General features: G+C 48.5%; 2 protein-coding genes across 4 annotated transcripts in view; one reads left to right on the plus strand and one right to left on the minus strand.

The window, feature by feature from the left end:
• The window catches only part of ATG4B (autophagy related 4B cysteine peptidase), a 66,658-nt gene extending 52,884 nt beyond the window's left edge, over nt 1-13,774 (minus strand). For both annotated transcript variants that reach the window (XM_075340852.1, XM_075340851.1), the window contains exons 1-3: nt 13,701-13,774; nt 2,632-2,733; nt 1,985-2,056 (exon numbers count right to left, since the gene is read on the minus strand). In XM_075340852.1, the coding sequence (XP_075196967.1) occupies nt 1,985-2,056; nt 2,632-2,733; nt 13,701-13,713 (187 nt within the window). In that variant the 5' untranslated portion in view covers nt 13,714-13,774. The remainder of the gene's footprint in view (nt 1-1,984; nt 2,057-2,631; nt 2,734-13,700) is intronic.
• Nucleotides 13,555-17,817, plus strand: part of THAP4 (THAP domain containing 4) — a 38,872-nt gene continuing 34,609 nt past the window's right edge. The window contains exon 1 of one of the 2 annotated variants that reach the window (XM_075340849.1): nt 13,555-13,663. Coding sequence is in view for 1 of the 2 variants with exons in the window: in XM_075340848.1 (XP_075196963.1) it covers nt 14,054-14,130 (77 nt within the window). In the remaining variant the exon portion in view is untranslated. Of the gene's footprint in view, nt 13,664-13,831; nt 14,131-17,817 lie in introns of those variants that run through there. The other variant, XM_075340848.1, reaches the window with a different exon arrangement.

The following is a 17,817-nucleotide window of genomic DNA, read 5'->3' on the forward strand; positions in this document are numbered from 1 at the left end:
TCAAACCCACCCTACCACCAAACAAATCCTGACCATTTTCTTTTCTGTAACTATATGCTATTTTTAGTGTAAATGTTCTCATTCTCCACATCTGTAAATACTTTGGTGTTGAGGATAAAGAATTGAGTATCCAAAAATACTTAATTCAGCCATTTCATAGACTCAGTTATATAGTTCAGTAGATGTGAACTAACACACATATTTGTGAATGCTTTTGTTTCTTAGTAACATGTACATATGTATATTGCATATTCAGTGTATTTTCCTTAGACACAGTATATACCAGCACATGTAATTGTAAAGATGGCTGCTATTTCCTGTTCTACACCCAAGACAGATGGACAAAGGAAATTCCTGGAGTCTGGACTGACCAATCCAAGGAGGATGTGGAGATCTCTCTACGTCATGAAGCCCTGCCCTGCGATACTTGATTGGACTAAAACTTTTGTTTACACCCCCTTACTGCTCGGTTTAGAGTTCTTTCAAACAATAAAAAGTACACTTGGTTAAGAGCCAGTCATGGAGATAGATGTAACTGACTTGCTGTCCAGTTATTTAGTCTCTAAGTGCACTCATGACATTTTAATTAGAAACAGCAGCCGGATATCAAGAGATCCTTTGAGTCTCATCATCATCGTCATTCTGACCTTGACATTGGTATATAGCAGAAATATATCACGGAGGAGCGCACACAATCCGACTGAGTCACAAGAACTGGTTGTGCTATTTAAAGCCAAATTACATTCACGAAGGCAGAAACTGCAGGTAGCAATCAATAAATCAATGACTATATGCTGGGAATCCTAGTAACAACTAAGTTCCTGGCTTCTAGATGTGGCAGCTTCGAGGCTTCATTAGAAATTAGAAGCAGTCATATATAAATGACCAAGTAAAAATCGACCATCAGAGTTATATTTTTTTCTCTTTAAAGAGGGGAGGGGGGGAGTAAAAAAAAAAAAAGTGTAAAGAACATTGCTAAACACAAAAAGTCCTTGTTTAATCTTATATTCTGTGATCCATTTTGTGTTGTTACACAATTACTAATATATATATATATCCTCCTCACTGTCCTGCTGTAACACATCCAGCTTCAGCAGGAGCCTCCCCCCTTTGCCTTATTTGCAGTAGGAGAAATCAATGGTAAGTCCCCTTCACCCAGCCAAAAGTGCTGAAACTGGTCAGCAGGAGAATAACATCTACATGAGATATATTGTTTCAGGACTAACAGTGAGATGATATTTCTAGTTTATGGTTATCGTTTCAACCATGTCTTGGTGCCCGCCTAAAATTGATGTATACTTCAGAAAATTATGCCCGACACAGTGACTCCATCAGCATCATTACAATGAATGGCCCAGTCAGTGTATACACCCGAATCCTGTTTTCCAGGAGTATAAGTGGAGCCATGTTAACATAGCCTTAGTGTTCCTTCAATGGCTTGTTCTCTACAGTTACATACAGCAACATGTCAGTACAATAAAAACAATTTTTAAAGAAGCACTTGGACCAGACCTATACACAGGGGGCATCTGGCAGTGACTTATTCTCCTCTCTCGGCTGAGAATACATGCACCCTCAATACAGCTGAGAGTGCATGTGTATGGGGTTATCAAAATTAAGACCTGTTGGTCAGAAGATCATTAGCCCAGAGTTATGTAAGGTGTACGATCACCGTACGTATTGCACAGAAGCCGCTGACATTATTGTTCCGGTTCCTACAGAGCAAAACACACTTTATAACAGCCTTTTTGGATAACTGATACCTAAACAGCGGTCAACACCTTCCCTATACACCGCTAGCGCTCCCTGCGGATACTTTATTATACAAATACGCCGTATTGCTAGTAAGACCCTTGAAAACTACTGGAACAGAAGAAAAACTATATGACATTCCCTGGATATTGTGCAAATGTTCAAGAGCAAATCTGACACAAGTGGAAGAGGCATCCTCCCTTTGTCGACCATGCCTGTAAATCATTCTTACCTATTGCTGGGAAGTTCCGTCGGTAAGTAAACCACAGTCTGGACGTGACATCATTCAGAAGCTCCTCTTTTTCTACAAAAAAATGAAAATAAGGAAAGGTGATCGTAGATCAGTACGTTTACTGTAAAACCGGCCATACACGGCCTCACTCTACTGCTTGATACAACATGTTATGGGTTTCTGACAGCAGTAGAATGTGGCTAATAGTTAGAAATGAAACTGATAAAGGGTTAGTGGATATTAAAGGGGGTTCGGGGCTGAAAAGTCTGCATTCAGCCCATGTATCAGACTGCTGAATTGTGACAGGTTTCACTGCGCACACTGTCACAATTTCCCTGTAGTCCCTGTATGGTTAAGGCTGTCATGTGATTGCATCCATGTTATTTGAGGTCACATGCCACCTAAATTCTCCAACATTTCTCTCAATAGAAGCCAGATGAGACTAGCTGGCAAGTGATCCCATCTATGCAAATAACATACATGTTGTCAAGTGACAGCCCAACTGCAGAGGGAAGTCCTGACAGTGTTCACATCACACGCTGTCACAATTCACTTTTTTTTTTTTTTCAGCTCGGAAATCCCTTTATTTAAATTGAAAAAAGAATAACGGAGTGAAGTAGAGACAACTCAGAGATATATTTTAGTACCTGTTAATGCACTGTACTCTTTCCCCAAAATCCAGACAGGCTCTGCAGTTTCAGGAAAGTCTGGGGTATCAGCAAACCGCAGCGTGTCATAGGTAAGTGTTGCTAGAAAGACAAGAAAACACAGATCATCATCACTAAAAAGATTATTTTGATTTACAGAGCTCTGCACTACAATAAGGCCGAAAAAACAGGTTGGAGACCAATTAAGTGAAAACTCAATTGAGAGTGTTAATCTCTTAAAGGAAACCGGTCACCTCGAGAGAAACGCTATTTACCTGCAGGTAATTTGATTGATGGCTGTACTGCTGTAAGTGTGTGTAGAGTAGGCTGTCTATCAAAGTGCCAGGCAGCTCAATGTAGAAGGATTGGTGACTATCTGCTCCCTGCACCTCCCCGATCCTTGTAGCTGCTCTTCCAAAAAGCTGATAACACAGGGTTTACACACATTTTAGATGCAGACTACCCCTATATCTGCAGGCAAATAGCTTTTCTTGAGGCACCAGGTTCCCCTTAAGGACCAATGTACTTAGCACATTCAAAACCGAATATTTTTTTCACTTGTTCACTGTCATATTCCAAAAGCTAGTATATTATTTTTCCGTCAATGTACACTTTTTATGGTGAAAATTAACTAGACCCTTCCTTCATTAAAGGGGTTATCCGGCTTCTTTGACTTTTTTTTTTTATTTCCCTATTGGGCTACATTGGGGCAGGTAAGTAGATAGAGAGCACTTACCTGCTCCGCTGTCAGCCCCTCTCCCCTGGCTCAGAGTGGTCATGTGACCGCTCCTTCCGCGATTTTGCTGCTTCCGGTCATTTCATGTCTACATGGGCAGGGCCATGTTGACATGCAAATCTGGAACAGCATGTTACCGCCCTGCTGGGCTGTACAGTGTGAGGAGTCACCGCCCCCCTTCCCTGCACCCTCCCACACATTGCCCAGCACCTCCAGCAACCTCCCCCTGCACTGCTGTAGGGTCCGTGCCCTGGGGGCGGGGCCTGGCGGCGGCTGCCGTGGTGTCAGCTCCAGCACCGGGCCCTCTGCTCAGGATCACACATTCAAATATACCGACATCACAGATCACAGATCACCGATGCCGGTACATTTGAAAGTGCTGATGAGCAGCAGCGCAGCGCAGCTTCTCATCACTGTCCCTCCCGCTGTCTGTGCTCTCTTCAGCACAGACAGCGCGCGAACGCGCAGGAGCGGCGGGGACCGAGGACGGGTGAGTATGTACTCCACATGTGTTCCGGATGGGGATGGGGGGGGTTGCAGAGCCATATGTGTGCGGTGCAGAGCCATATGTGTGCGTGTGCGGTGCAGAGCCATATGTGTGCGTGTGCGGTGCAGAGCCATGTGTGTGCGTGTGCAGAGCCATATGTGTGCGTGTGCGGTGCAGAGCCATATGTGTGCGTGTGCGGTGCAGAGCCATGTGTGTGCGTGTGCAGAGCCATATGTGTGCGTGTGCGGTACAGAGCCATATGTGTGCGTGTGCGGTGCAGAGCCATATGTGTGCGTGTGCGGTGCAGAGCCATGTGTGTGCGTGTGCAGAGCCATATGTGTGCGTGTGCGGTACAGAGCCATATGTGTGCGGTGCAGAGCCATATGTGTGCGTGTGCGGTACAGAGCCATATGTGTGCGGTGCAGAACCATATGTGTGCGTGTGCGGTACAGAGCCATATGTGTGCGTGTGCGGTACAGAGCCATATGTGTGCGTGTGCGGTACAGAGCCATATGTGTGCGTGTGCGGTGCAGAGCCATGTGTGTGCGTGTGCAGAGCCAAATGTGTGCGTGTGCGGTGCAGAGCCATGTGTGCGTGTGCGGTGCAGAGCCATGTGTGTGCGTGTGCAGAGCCATATGTGTACGGTACAGAGCCATATGTGTGCGTGTGCGGTGCAGAGCCATATGTGTGCGTGTGCGGTGCAGAGCCATGTGTGTGCGTGTGCAGAGCCATATGTGTGCATGTGCGGTACAGAGCCATATGTGTGCGGTGCAGAGCAATATGTGTGCGTGTGCGGTACAGAGCCATATGTGTGCGGTGCAGAGCCATATGTGTGCGTGTGCGGTACAGAGCCATTGCCCAGCACCTCCAGCAACCTCCCCCTGCACTGCTGTAGGGTCCGTGCCCTGGGGGCGGGGCCTGGCGGCGGCTGCCGTGGTGTCAGCTCCAGCACCGGGCCCTCTGCTCAGGATCACACATTCAAATATACCGACATCACAGATCACAGATCACCGATGCCGGTACATTTGAAAGTGCTGATGAGCAGCAGCGCAGCTTCTCATCACTGTCCCTCCCGCTGTCTGTGCTCTCTTCAGCACAGCGGTGACGTCACTACTGTGCTGATATGGCCAGAGCACAGACAGCGCGCGAACGCGCAGGAGCGGCGGGGACCGAGGACGGGTGAGTATGTACTCCACATGTGTTCCGGATGGGGATGGGGGGGGTTGCAGAGCCATATGTGTGCAGTGCAGAGCCATATGTGTGCGTGTGCGGTGCAGAGCCATATGTGTGCGTGTGCGGTGCAGAGCCATGTGTGTGCGTGTGCAGAGCCATATGTGTGCGTGTGCGGTGCAGAGCCATATGTGTGCGTGTGCGGTGCAGAGCCATATGTGTGCGTGTGCAGAGCCATATGTGTGCGTGTGCGGTACAGAGCCATATGTGTGCGTGTGCGGTGCAGAGCCATATGTGTGCGTGTGCGGTGCAGAGCCATGTGTGTGCGTGTGCGGTACAGAGCCATATGTGTGCGTGTGCGGTGCAGAGCCATATGTGTGCGTGTGCGGTACAGAGCCATATGTGTGCGGTACAGAGCCATATGTGTGCGTGTGCGGTACAGAGCCATATGTGTGCGTGTGCGGTACAGAACCATATGTGTGCGTGTGTGGTACAGAGCCATATGTGTGCAGTATAGAGCCATATGTGTGCGTGTGTGGTACAGAACCATATGTGTGCGTGTGCGGTACAGAGCCATATGTGTGCGTGTGCGGTACAGAGCCATATGTGTGCGTGTGCGGTACAGAGCCATATGTGTGCGTGTGCGGTACAGAGCCATATGTGTGCGTGTGCGGTACAGAGCCATATGTGTGCGTGTGCAGTACAGAGCCATATGTGTGCGTGTGTGGTACAGAACCATATGTGTGCGTGTGCGGTACAGAGCCATATGTGTGCGTGTGCGGTACAGAGCCATATTTGTGCGTGTGCAGTACAGAGCCATATGTGTGCGTGTGCGGTACAGAGCCATGTGTGTGCGTGTGCAGTACAGAGCCATATGTGTGCGTGTGCAGTACAGAGCCATATGTGTGCGTGTGTGGTGCAGAGCCCGATGTGGGGCTGTTATTTGCAATGCTGTAGTGATACCAGGTCAGGTGCTGGGGAAGAATACTGACAGGGAATGTGTGTGCAGGGGGCGGGCAGAGGGCGAGGCTGGACACTGGGGTGGGGCTGGACACTGGGGTGGGGCTGGACACTGAGGCTGGACACTGGGGTGAGGCTGGACACTGGGGTGGGCGGTGCCAGCTGTGACTGGGAGGTTTAGCACAGGAAGTGGTCATGTTTGCTGGATCTGAATGTAAACAAGGAGCTGCAGAGAATAAAGGGATAATTCAAGAGGAACAAAAGATAGAAAACAAAAAATAACAATGTAGGTGTGATTTATATGACAATACAGCACAGATAAACTCAAACATTTTTGTTAAGCTAATGTCAGACAACTCCTTTAAGTATGTGAGATATTTTGACCTGGAACAGATCAGTTCTGTTGTTATTTTTTCTATTTTCTGTCAATGTAGCCATGGGAGGACTCTTTCTGTGCTACAATTGTTTGTTTTTTTTTATTTATTTTTTAAATGGTGCTGTTTGGGGGGAAACATTTATTAAAATAGAAAGACTTGAAAAAAAAAAATCTTGTTTTTGTGTCTCCATTGTCTCAGAGCAAAGTTCCCCAACTCGAATCCCCAAGACCCATCAACAGGTCATGTTTTCAGGATTTCCTCAGGATTTCCAGGTAATGATTCCAACCCCTGTGCCATGCTGAAGAAATCCTGAAAACATGGTGTGTTGTGGCTCTTGAGGGCTGGAGTTGGGGAACACTGTCTGAGGCCCCCTCGCAGGTCCGTGTCTCTGGTATGTGTCGTGTCCGCTCACACACGCACTGGAGACACGATCACACGTATACTCATTAAAATAGGTGCCGATTTTCACACAGGCCAAGTGAACCATACGTTTGTCCGTGTGATCCACAAGAAGACATGTCCATTTTTTAGCGTTTTCACAGTTGACAATAGAAGTCTATGGGTCTGTTTAAAACACACATTGCACACAGATAACATCTGCATGCCGTCCGTCTGACAGGAACCAGGATTAAACGCATTCAAAGAATTACTGATTTAAGTGTTAAAGATGGGCAAGGATGATAAAGATGATAGATTTTACAGCTATTAACCAAATAAATAATTAAAAGGAAAAAAAAAATACCCAGCAAAGGTAAAACAATCAGCTGAGAGTGGATTTTATCAAGCTGGGAAGTTCCATTCTTATTTGGCCCTTCCCAGCCTAAAAATAGCGGCCCGTAGCCACCCCAGAAGTGGTGCATCACATTGAATGTGCCAATTCTGGGGCTTCCCCTCGGCTTTTCCCAATTGTCCTGATGCCTAGGTGACAGGTGTAATGTTGTTTGGGGTTGATGTCAGCTGTGTAGTGTCAGCTGGCATCAAGCCCTGTTGTTAAAGGGAACCTGTTACCAGTTTTTTCACTATTAAAACTAAAAGTATCATCTTCTGCAACTCCTGGGGCTGCATTCTATGAAGGTGCACCTTGTTCCCTGACTCCCCTTGCTGACCCCAAAAATAACTTTATAAAAGATGACCGCCACGTATGCTAATTACCTGTGTGGCTCAGATGGGTCTGCTCTTTTTTGGCTCCGGTCTCCCCTTCTGCTGTTCGCTGTCCTTCTTTCTTGATTGACGTGGATGACGCCTCAGTCATCATCCACATTGCTCTTTCAAATCTCACGCCTGTGTAGTCATGTCCGCTTGCACAGCCATATCGCGGGCAGAGCATAAAACATAGCTGCCCTCGCGCGCTCGTGTGAGCTATTTGCGCAGGCGTGAGATTATGGTCGGCGCTGTGCATGGAGTCCCTGCGTCATCCTTGTACTCGACCTAATCCTCGAGATGGGCTCCATACACTGCAGACACTGGTAGGGACCCCTGCAGCTGCAGTCTGCTATTTCTAGGCTGAGAAGGGCCCAATAATCATGGACCTTCCCAGCCTGATCATATTAGCCCCTAGCTGTCTGCATTACCTTGGCTGATTATGAAAAATGGGGGGCCCCCTTGTCGTTTCTCTCAATTGTTTATTTGGCTAATAGCTATAAAATCTTTGAATATTATTAACACATAAAAAGCTTTCATTTCAGTCATGTTTTTTTTTCCAGGTACGTGTCACATGGTTGTCTCACATACCAGAGATACAAACACTCGGATGACAACAAGGATGGTGAAAACGGAACATGCCACAAGTGAGGTTTTTTTATATGGATGTGTGAAGGGGGCCTTAGAGCAATAGCTGTCTAATTGCTCTGCTGATAGAGGTGTGTGAGGTCTTTTGTACATGTTATCAGCTCGGCTGAGCGAGCCCTAGGGCTGGGGCTACATAGTCACTTTGGCCATGGCACAGGTCCCACAACCAAAGACTACTGTATGCTACTGCTACACCATAGTATAGTGCAAGTGAATGGTGTCATATTGCCACAGGCAAAATACTGCAACAAGTAAATCATTAAAAAAATGCAAATTGCAATGTGACCTCATGTACTTGCACTATGCTGCGCTGTGGAAGCAGAATACAGCGATCTTTGGCTATGTGAACTATGTTGCGGCCAAAGCCACCATGAAACCCCAGCCCTAGGGCTCGCTCAGCTGAGCTTATGACAAGACCGAGTGCTAGCCGATGTTTTATCAGATAGCACTTAGAGCAGTGTAAGGCTGCTTTCACACTACGTTTTTTTAACATCCGTCATGAACGGTTTTTTAACGCAAAAGCGGATCCAGTGCAAATGCGTTTTCATTTCAATGCATTTGCAATGGACTCGCGTTAACATGCGTTCACCTGCGTTTGCGTGCGTTATAGTGAGGATCCAGCGAGTTGCAGTTTTTTAACATTTTTCAAAAACGCTACTTGTAGCGTTTTTGAGCTGCATCCAAATACTGCAAATTGCTGGATCCTGACTAAACAGCACGCAAACGCAGGTGAACGCTGGCATGCTGATAGACAGGATCCTGCTTGCTCTACTGAGCATGCCCAGGAAACCAGTCTCGGGTGATCAGTCTCTCTCTCTCCTCCCTCTCTCACCCTTTCCCTCCACCCTCTCATTCCTCCCTCTCTCTCTCTGTCTCTCCCCCTCCCTCTCCTGTCTCTCTCTCCCACCTGAGAGCTGCGGACACTCGTAACCAAGGTAAATATCGGGTAACCACTTCTCTTAGTTACCCGATGTTTACGTTGGTTACGTGTACAGACGCTCGTAACCAAGATAAATATCGGGTATCCAAGCAAGTTACCCGATGTTTACCTTGGTTACGAACCTCCGCAGTTGTAAGAAGCCGGCTCCCAGTCTGTCCCATTCAGTTCCCCTCACTCCCGATTACATGACTCCAATGCCCGCCCCTAAACATCCAGTGACAGGATCCTGCAAAATAACACGTGTTAGCATGCGTTTTTTGCTGTAAAAGCAGGATCCGCTTTTACAGCAAAAAAACGTTCATGACGCATGTTAAAAAAACGTAGTGTGAAAGCAGCCTTATACTACGGACTGCTCTCTGATGACATCCAAGTGCAGTCCGATATACGCACACACTGGAGAAATGAATGTCTCCATCTTCTCCCTGTGTGCCGATCCTAACATGCGAGAGAATTGAATCCCACTGAATGACACTAGGCTCATGCTCGCAGCACAGTCTGAGCCGAGGGTTATTAGCCCATCACATCCGATGCTCTCACATGAGAGAACATACACCACTGTGACCCTGACTTATTGATATTTTATTCCACTCTTTATGAGGTGGGAGGCATGAAAAAAAAAAAAAAAACACAAAACAGATTTTATTTTTATAGAGTTCATTGTACAGTAACATGATTAGTTAAAAACTCAGATCATTATGGACACAGTCATATATTAAATAAAAACTAAAAATTATATATGGGAAAAAAAACTTGTATTACAGTGTATTGAGCCTGTCAGTGTAACGGTGGCATTCCATTAGGCCCTGGCTGCCATAGAATCTGATGTGCTATAGTGGAGGGTAATGGGAACAGGCATCGATGGGGTGACAGAAGGAGCCCCCTCCCTTGTCTAATCACCAACGGTAAATGCTACTGTCAATATTGGGAGCAGTATTTAATGGAATCTATCACCAAGTGTTTTCCATATAATCTGAGAGGAGCATAACGTAGGGACCTAGACCCCAAATGCAGCAATCTGTCACCTACTTGATGCAGTTTTGATAAAAATCACCATTTTTTCTGCAGGAGGTTATCACTAGAGGACTAGTAAACGTTCTGCAATGTAGTCCTCTATTTTCATGAGCTTTGTATAACCCCACAACCACCACTAATTGGCAACTTGGTGTATGTTCTGCATAGGCAGAAAGCTGCCAATCAGTGGTGGGGGCGGGGTTATACAGAGCTTAGGATTCAGAGAACTGGTAGATCTACTGCAGCAACAAGCCCAGTAAGTGACACATTGCTGGAACCAAGGTCCCTACCCCTATATTATGCTGCTCTCAGATGTGATGGATTCCCTTTAAAACAAGCCCTACCATATAGTTTTATTTTTTTCGTTCTATCTGTACATATACAATTGTAGTGAAGTGTGAGTGTATTAATATGCTCACATATTGATGCGTTCTCTGGTATCCAGTGCCGACACCACTCTTCTGATTCTCCGGGTCACACTGCGCTGACCCAGAAGTCCCTTTTACAATGTAAATCTATGGAACATCAGAACACGACTCAGGACGAAGCTCCATAGACTTGCTTTGTAAAAGGGACTTGTTGTTCACACATAATTCAATTTAATCAACAGATCTTGTAATAATAATAAGTGACACAATTGGATGTGTTAATAATAAGAGTTCCTGTGCTGAGATAATCTTATGTATGTGCCCCTGCTGTGTACTGTGTAATGGCCGTGTCTGACCGTACAGGGACATGATCTGATCATAGCACATCTCCTGGGCCGAGCAGAATGCAAAAATAATATAAAGACAAGACAGCGTGGGATTAAGAGTGATTCTTTTTTGAGATAAAACGGGTTTAAAAACAGGCAGAAAAAAATGTTTTACCTCACAGAAAGAATCATCTCTGATCCCATGCTGTGGTATTTGTATACTCTTTTTCTTCCTCCCCGGCCCAGGAGATGTGGTATGATCAGACCATGTCCCTGTTCGATCAGACACGGCCATTACACAGTACATAGCAAGGTCAAACATAAGATCTCAGCAGAGGGACATTTATTTTTTTTTAAACACATCCAATTGTGGAAATTATTATTATTATTCCAAGATCTATTGATTAAAAACAACTTTGTTCATGGGAAAACCCCTTTAAGTAGAGAAACTAAGGCAGCATCATGAACAACATAGTGGCAATAATATAATAATAATAATAATAGTATAATATTTATTCATTTATATAGCGCTGTTAATTCCACAGCGCTTTACATACAATGGCAACACTGTCCCCATTGGGGCTCACAATCTAGGTTCCCTATGAGTATGCTTTTGGAGTGTGAGAGGAAACCGGAGAACCCGGAGGAAACCCACGCAGACACGGGGAGAACATACAAACTCCTTCAGATGGTGTCCTTGGTGGGATTTGAACCCAGGACCCCAGCGCTGCAAGACTGCAGTGCTAACCACTGAGCCACCGTGCCGCCCTAATAATAGTCTATGATGGTTACCATGGCAGCCAGGACTTGTCTATATGCTTTTAGGCAGAATTTAGCTGTCCATAAAACATGGTCCGCGATGTATGAAGTTCCTGCAAGTCTCCTCACCCGAAATCAATAGCAGGTAGATATGAGGCTGTTGAGTTTGGGAGACTCGAGGTCAGTCCCCCATGTCTGAATTAGGACATATCAATAGCCGCCAGTGTGTGGAGCCAGAGGGTCCATGTCAGGGTGCCCGCCAGTGTGTGGAGCCAGAGGGTCCATGTCAGGGTGCCCGCCAGTGTGTGGAGCCAGAGGGTCCATGTCAGGGTGCCCGCCAGTGTGTGGAGCCAGAGGGTCCATGTCAGGCTCCCCGCCAGTGTGTGGAGCCAGAGGGTCCATGTCAGGCTCCCCGCCAGTGTGTGGAGCCAGAGGGTCCATGTCAGGCTCCCCGCCAGTGTGTGGAGCCAGAGGGTCCATGTCAGGCTCCCCGCCAGTGTGTGGAGCCAGAGGGTCCATGTCAGGGTGCCCACCAGTGTGTGGAGCCAGAGGGTCCATGTCGGGCTCCCCGCCAGTGTGTGGAGCCAGAGGGTCCATGTCGGGCTCCCCGCCAGTGTGTGGAGCCAGAGGGTCCATGTCGGGGTCCCCGCCAGTGTGTGGAGCCAGAGGGTCCATGTCGGGGTCCCCGCCAGTGTGTGGAGCCAGAGGGTCCATGTCGGGGTCCCCGCCAGTGTGTGGAGCCAGAGGGTCCATGTCGGGCTCCCCGCCAGTGTGTGGAGCCAGAGGGTCCATGTCGGGCTCCCCGCCAGTGTGTGGAGCCAGAGGGTCCATGTCGGGCTCCCCGCCAGTGTGTGGAGCCAGAGGGTCCATGTCGGGCTCCCCGCCAGTGTGTGGAGCCAGAGGGTCCATGTCGGGCTCCCCGCCAGTGTGTGGAGCCAGAGGGTCCATGTCGGGCTCCCCGCCAGTGTGTGGAGCCAGAGGGTCCATGTCGGGCTCCCCGCCAGTGTGTGGAGCCAGAGGGTCCATGTCGGGCTCCCCGCCAGTGTGTGGAGCCAGAGGGTCCATGTCGGGCTCCCCGCCAGTGTGTGGAGCCAGAGGGTCCATGTCGGGCTCCCCGCCAGTGTGTGGAGCCAGAGGGTCCATGTCGGGCTCCCCGCCAGTGTGTGGAGCCAGAGGGTCCATGTCGGGCTCCCCGCCAGTGTGTGGAGCCAGAGGGTCCATGTCGGGCTCCCCGCCAGTGTGTGGAGCCAGAGGGTCCATGTCGGGCTCCCCGCCAGTGTGTGGAGCCAGAGGGTCCATGTCGGGCTCCCCGCCAGTGTGTGGAGCCAGAGGGTCCATGTCGGGGTCCCCGCCAGTGTGTGGAGCCAGAGGGTCCATGTCGGGGTCCCCGCCAGTGTGTGGAGCCAGAGGGTCCATGTCGGGGTCCCCGCCAGTGTGTGGAGCCAGAGGGTCCATGTCGGGGTCCCCGCCAGTGTGTGGAGCCAGAGGGTCCATGTCGGGGTCCCCGCCAGTGTGTGGAGCCAGAGGGTCCATGTCGGGGTCCCCGCCAGTGTGTGGAGCCAGAGGGTCCATGTCGGGGTCCCCGCCAGTGTGTGGAGCCAGAGGGTCCATGTCAGGCTCCCCGCCAGTGTGTGGAGCCAGAGGGTCCATGTCAGGCTCCCCGCCAGTGTGTGGAGCCAGAGGGTCCATGTCGGGGTCCCCGCCAGTGTGTGGAGCCAGAGGGTCCATGTCGGGGTCCCCGCCAGTGTGTGGAGCCAGAGGGTCCATGTCGGGGTCCCCGCCAGTGTGTGGAGCCAGAGGGACCATGTCAGGCTCCCCGCCAGTGTGTGGAGCCAGAGGGTCCATGTCAGGCTCCCCGCCAGTGTCTGCAGTGTATGGAGCCCATCACCAGGAATAGATGGTATCACTACTCCCTGTGAGCCACAAGGGGCGCTGCATAGTGCACAGTCCGATAGGACTCGTACAGTGGGAATGTGACTGCCATGCAGCTGTGTAATGGACAGCAGGCCTGGCCAGGAAATCCAGGACAGACCCTCCCCTGGTGGCCGCGGCCCTGTCCCCCGGCGGTTCCCATACACGCCCCTATATAATGAGGTTACAAGACACACAGGTAAGAACACGAGCAGACAATGCAATGCTGGACTCACCTGCGTCCATCATTCCTTTCCTCTCACCCACTCATAGGGCAGCAAGACAACCTACCCTGGCTGCAAACACTAGATCAGCTGATATAAAACGCACCAATCAGAAGTGAGCTGGCTGCAAGACGCTTGAAACGTATTCACACGGAAGTCAGGCTGCTACGTAGGGGCTGACATACTGCTGTACGGAAACAGGCAGAACCACGGCAGGACTTCTATGTTCTCATTATACACAGACTTCTGGGTGATAGTTTCGCTTTAGGAGCGGGGAGAAGCACACGGATTGAAGAAACCATCTTGTTTCCGTACAGTAGGGAGAAGGGCGCCGCCATCTTGTACGGAACACGAAAGAGGCTGTCATGGTGATATGCTGTGCAGCACCGAATTGCACGAACCGACAAGGGAAGGGAGAGAGAGGAGCTATTTCCTTTCACAGGTACCGGCCTGGCTGGATCCTGACGGATATTAATGGCACATAGCAGCCACCTGCTAATTACCAACTGTTGTGCTGACTATCTGAAGCAAGGCATGCTGGGATTTGTAGTTTCAAATAAGTTATGTAAATAATGAAATGGCTCTAAAGAAAACTGTTGCTAGTATAGGGGGCGAGCTGCGCTACATAAGGGCTGCTTCTCACTTGCGAGTTTCTCGCAGTAGAGCAATGCGAGAAAATCTCGCATTGGAATCGGACACATGTTAGTGAATGATTCAGCTCTCATCTGCGATTTTTTTCTCAGTCCAAATCGGACCGAGAAAAAAATCGCAGCATGCTGCTTTTTTGCGAGTTTCTCGCACCATTTGTCCCAATGATTTCCTATGGAAGGGGATTAAAAGTAGCATCACACACGCGCACCACCGTTCACATTTGCGAGTGTGGCAGTAACTTCGCTCATTAGATGAATGTGACAGCACATTCCCATAGGTTAATTAAATGACACATGTGTAATAGCTTTTATCTAATTAAGATGTTGCATGAAACTAGCATCGCAATCGCAACACACACGCGAGCAAATAGCATCGCACTTGCGTTGCACTCGCACCTAACGTGAACTAAAATCAGCCGAGTATTTTTCAGCCCAGTCGGACCGATTTTACTCGCATAGATGTGTTTCCACCCTTAGGGCTGCTTCTCCCTTGCGAGTTTCTCGCAGTAGAGCAATGCGAGAAAATCTCGCATTGGAATCGGACACATGTTAGTGAATGATTCAGCTCTCATCTGCGATTTTTTTTTTTTTCTCAGTCCAAATCGGACTGAGAAAAAAATCGCAGCATGCTGCTTTTTTGCGAGTTTCTCCAATGCAAGTCTATGGGAGCGTGTATCGGATGTCACGGGACGGCATTCACACCATCCTAGTGACATGCGATTTTCTAAATACATTTCTTGCATGTTTCCTAAAACACTGGAAACGAGCGATGTCTCCCAATGTCTGTCAATCACTATTCTCTGTCAGTCGGTCTCTCCCTCTCGGTTTCTATTCTCTCTCTGTCGGTCCGTCACTATCTCTGTCCCTCTCTCACAGTCTGTCGGTCATTTTCCCCTCCTCTCTCATACTCACCGATCACCGATCATAGGCACAGGCGCCTATGATTGGTTGCAGTGAGACACGCCCCCACGCTGAGTGACAGCTGTCTCACTGCACCCAATCACAGCAGCCGGTGGGCGTGTCTATACTGTGCAGTGAAATAAATAATTAAATAATAAAAAAAATCCGGCGTGCGGTCCCCCCAATTTTAATACCAGCCAGATAAAGCAATACGGCTGAAGGCTGGTATTTTCAGGATGGGGAGCGCCACGTTATGGGGAGCCCCCCAGCCTAACAATATCAGTCAGCAGCCGCCCAGAATTGCCGCATACATTAGATGCGACCGTTCTGGGACTGTACCCGGCTCTTCCCGATTTACCCTGGTGCGTTGGCAAATCGGGGTAATAAGGAGTTAATGGCAGCCCATAGCTGCCACTAAATCCTAGATTAATCATGTCAGGCGTCTATGAGATACCTTCCATGATTAATCTGTAAGTTACAGTAAATAAACAAGTAAAATATATCTTTGTACCGTGTTAGCCAGTAGAGATAAAAAAAAATAAACACACACACACCTGAAAAAATCATTTATTAGAAATAAAAAACACAAACAAATTCCCTCATTACCAATTTAATAAGCCCCAAAAAGCCCTCCATGTCCGGCGTAATCCACGGACCTCCAGCGTCGCTTCCAGCTTTGCTGCATGGAGGTGACCGGAGCTGCAGCACACACCGCCGCTCCTGTCACCTCCACGCAGCAACTGAAGTGAGTAGCGCGATCTGCTGAGGTGTCACTGAGGTTAATCGCGGCCACCGAAGGATCCAGTGACAGCGGGTAACCTCAGTGACAGCTCAGCTGATCGCGATACTCACCTCAGTTGCTGCGTGGAGTTGACAGGATCGGCGGTGTCTGCTGCCGCTCCTGTCACCTTCATGCTGGAAGCGACGCTGGAGGTCCGTGGAATACGAAATTGTTTAATGAGCGGCTGGCTTTTTCAAAATAGTAAAAGCCGCCGGAGCAGTGTGAACGCCGTGCAGCGCCGCACCGGAGATCGGGGATCGGTGAGTATATAAGAGAGGGCTGCTCACTTCAGTCACTCAGGGGATTAGCGGTCACCGGTGAGTCCTTCACGGGTGACCGCTAATCAGGACGCGGCACAGACAGAGCCGCAGCATGACAATGAAGTCGGGTGAAGTTCACCTGAGTTCATTCTGATTGTGCAGCTCTGTCTGTGTCTGCTGTCATCTGCCATTAAGCTCTGCTGCATGACTGTCTGTGTCTGCTGTCAGCGGCCATGTAGCAGCGCTGAATGGCAGATGACATAGTAAAAAATACGCATTACACACGCCAGTAAAATCATTAATTTATTCAGAAAAAGCATCGCACTTGCGTTGCACTCTGACCTAACGTGAACTAAAATCAGCCGAGTTTTTTTCAGCCCAGTCGGACCGATTTTATTCGCATAGATGTGTTTCCAGCCTAAGGGGCATTATCCAGACTAATGCAAAGGAAAGGTGGAGCAATTGCATGGCAATCAATCTGGAAGATAGTAGATGGTCCCAGGCAAGTCCACTTATTATTCCGCCAGGATTGATAAACCTTTGTGCTCTAGTAATAGAAAACATTACACCTGTGACACCTATGTATCCCTGTCATTGCCGGGATCAGTGGGACCCCTGGGGTTTGGGCCACCATTATACAGTGAGCCCAGTCATAAGCCTTTATCACGTATTTCAAGTTTAACTGGACAAAATGTTTTAGCATCTGCAGCCTGGATGACATATATTAGTACAGACCATAAGTTTGGACACACCCATTCAAAGCGTTTTCTTTATTTTCATGACTCTGAAAATTGTAGATTCACATTGAAGGCATCAAAACTATGAATGAAAACGTGGAATGAAATACTTAAAGGGAACCAAACATCAGGATTTGGGTATATAAGGTGCAGCCAGTGCAGTACTGGCACTATCAGGCACAGGCTGTACATACCATTAGTGGCAGCTCGGATGTTTAGGCTGTGAAATCCAAGTTTATGAAGTTTGAAAATTCATCCACTTTTTGATTGACGTGTGCGCTTCTCCAGATAATATCTGGGCAGGTTATGCATGTTGCTGCGGAGGATAAGTTTATGGGAGTCCCCAGCCTCAGAAATCGCAGGTTAACAGCAGCTCAGATTAGAGACCAGGTCAATGCCACACAGAGTTCTAGCAGCAGACACATCTCTAGAACACCTATTAAGAGGAGACTATGTGCAGCAGGCCTTCATGGTAAAATAGCTGCTAGGAAACCACTGCTAAGGACAGGCAACAAGCAGAAGAGACTTGTTTGGGCTAAAGAACACAAGGAATGGACATTAGACCAGTGGAAATCTGTGCTTTGGTCTGATGAGTCCAAATTTGAGATCTTTGGATCCAACCATCGTGTCTTTGCTGATAGCAGAAAAGGTGAACGGATGGACTCTACATGCCTGATTCCCACCGAGAAGCATGGAGGAGGAGGTGTGATGGTGTGGGTGTGCTTTGCTGGTGACACTGTTGAGCTGGTGTCACACACAGCGACAACGACAACGACGTCGCTGCTACGTCACCATTTTCTG

Source organism: Anomaloglossus baeobatrachus, chromosome 3 (assembly GCF_048569485.1).
Source record: "Anomaloglossus baeobatrachus isolate aAnoBae1 chromosome 3, aAnoBae1.hap1, whole genome shotgun sequence".
Lineage (NCBI taxonomy): Eukaryota > Metazoa > Chordata > Amphibia > Anura > Aromobatidae > Anomaloglossus > Anomaloglossus baeobatrachus.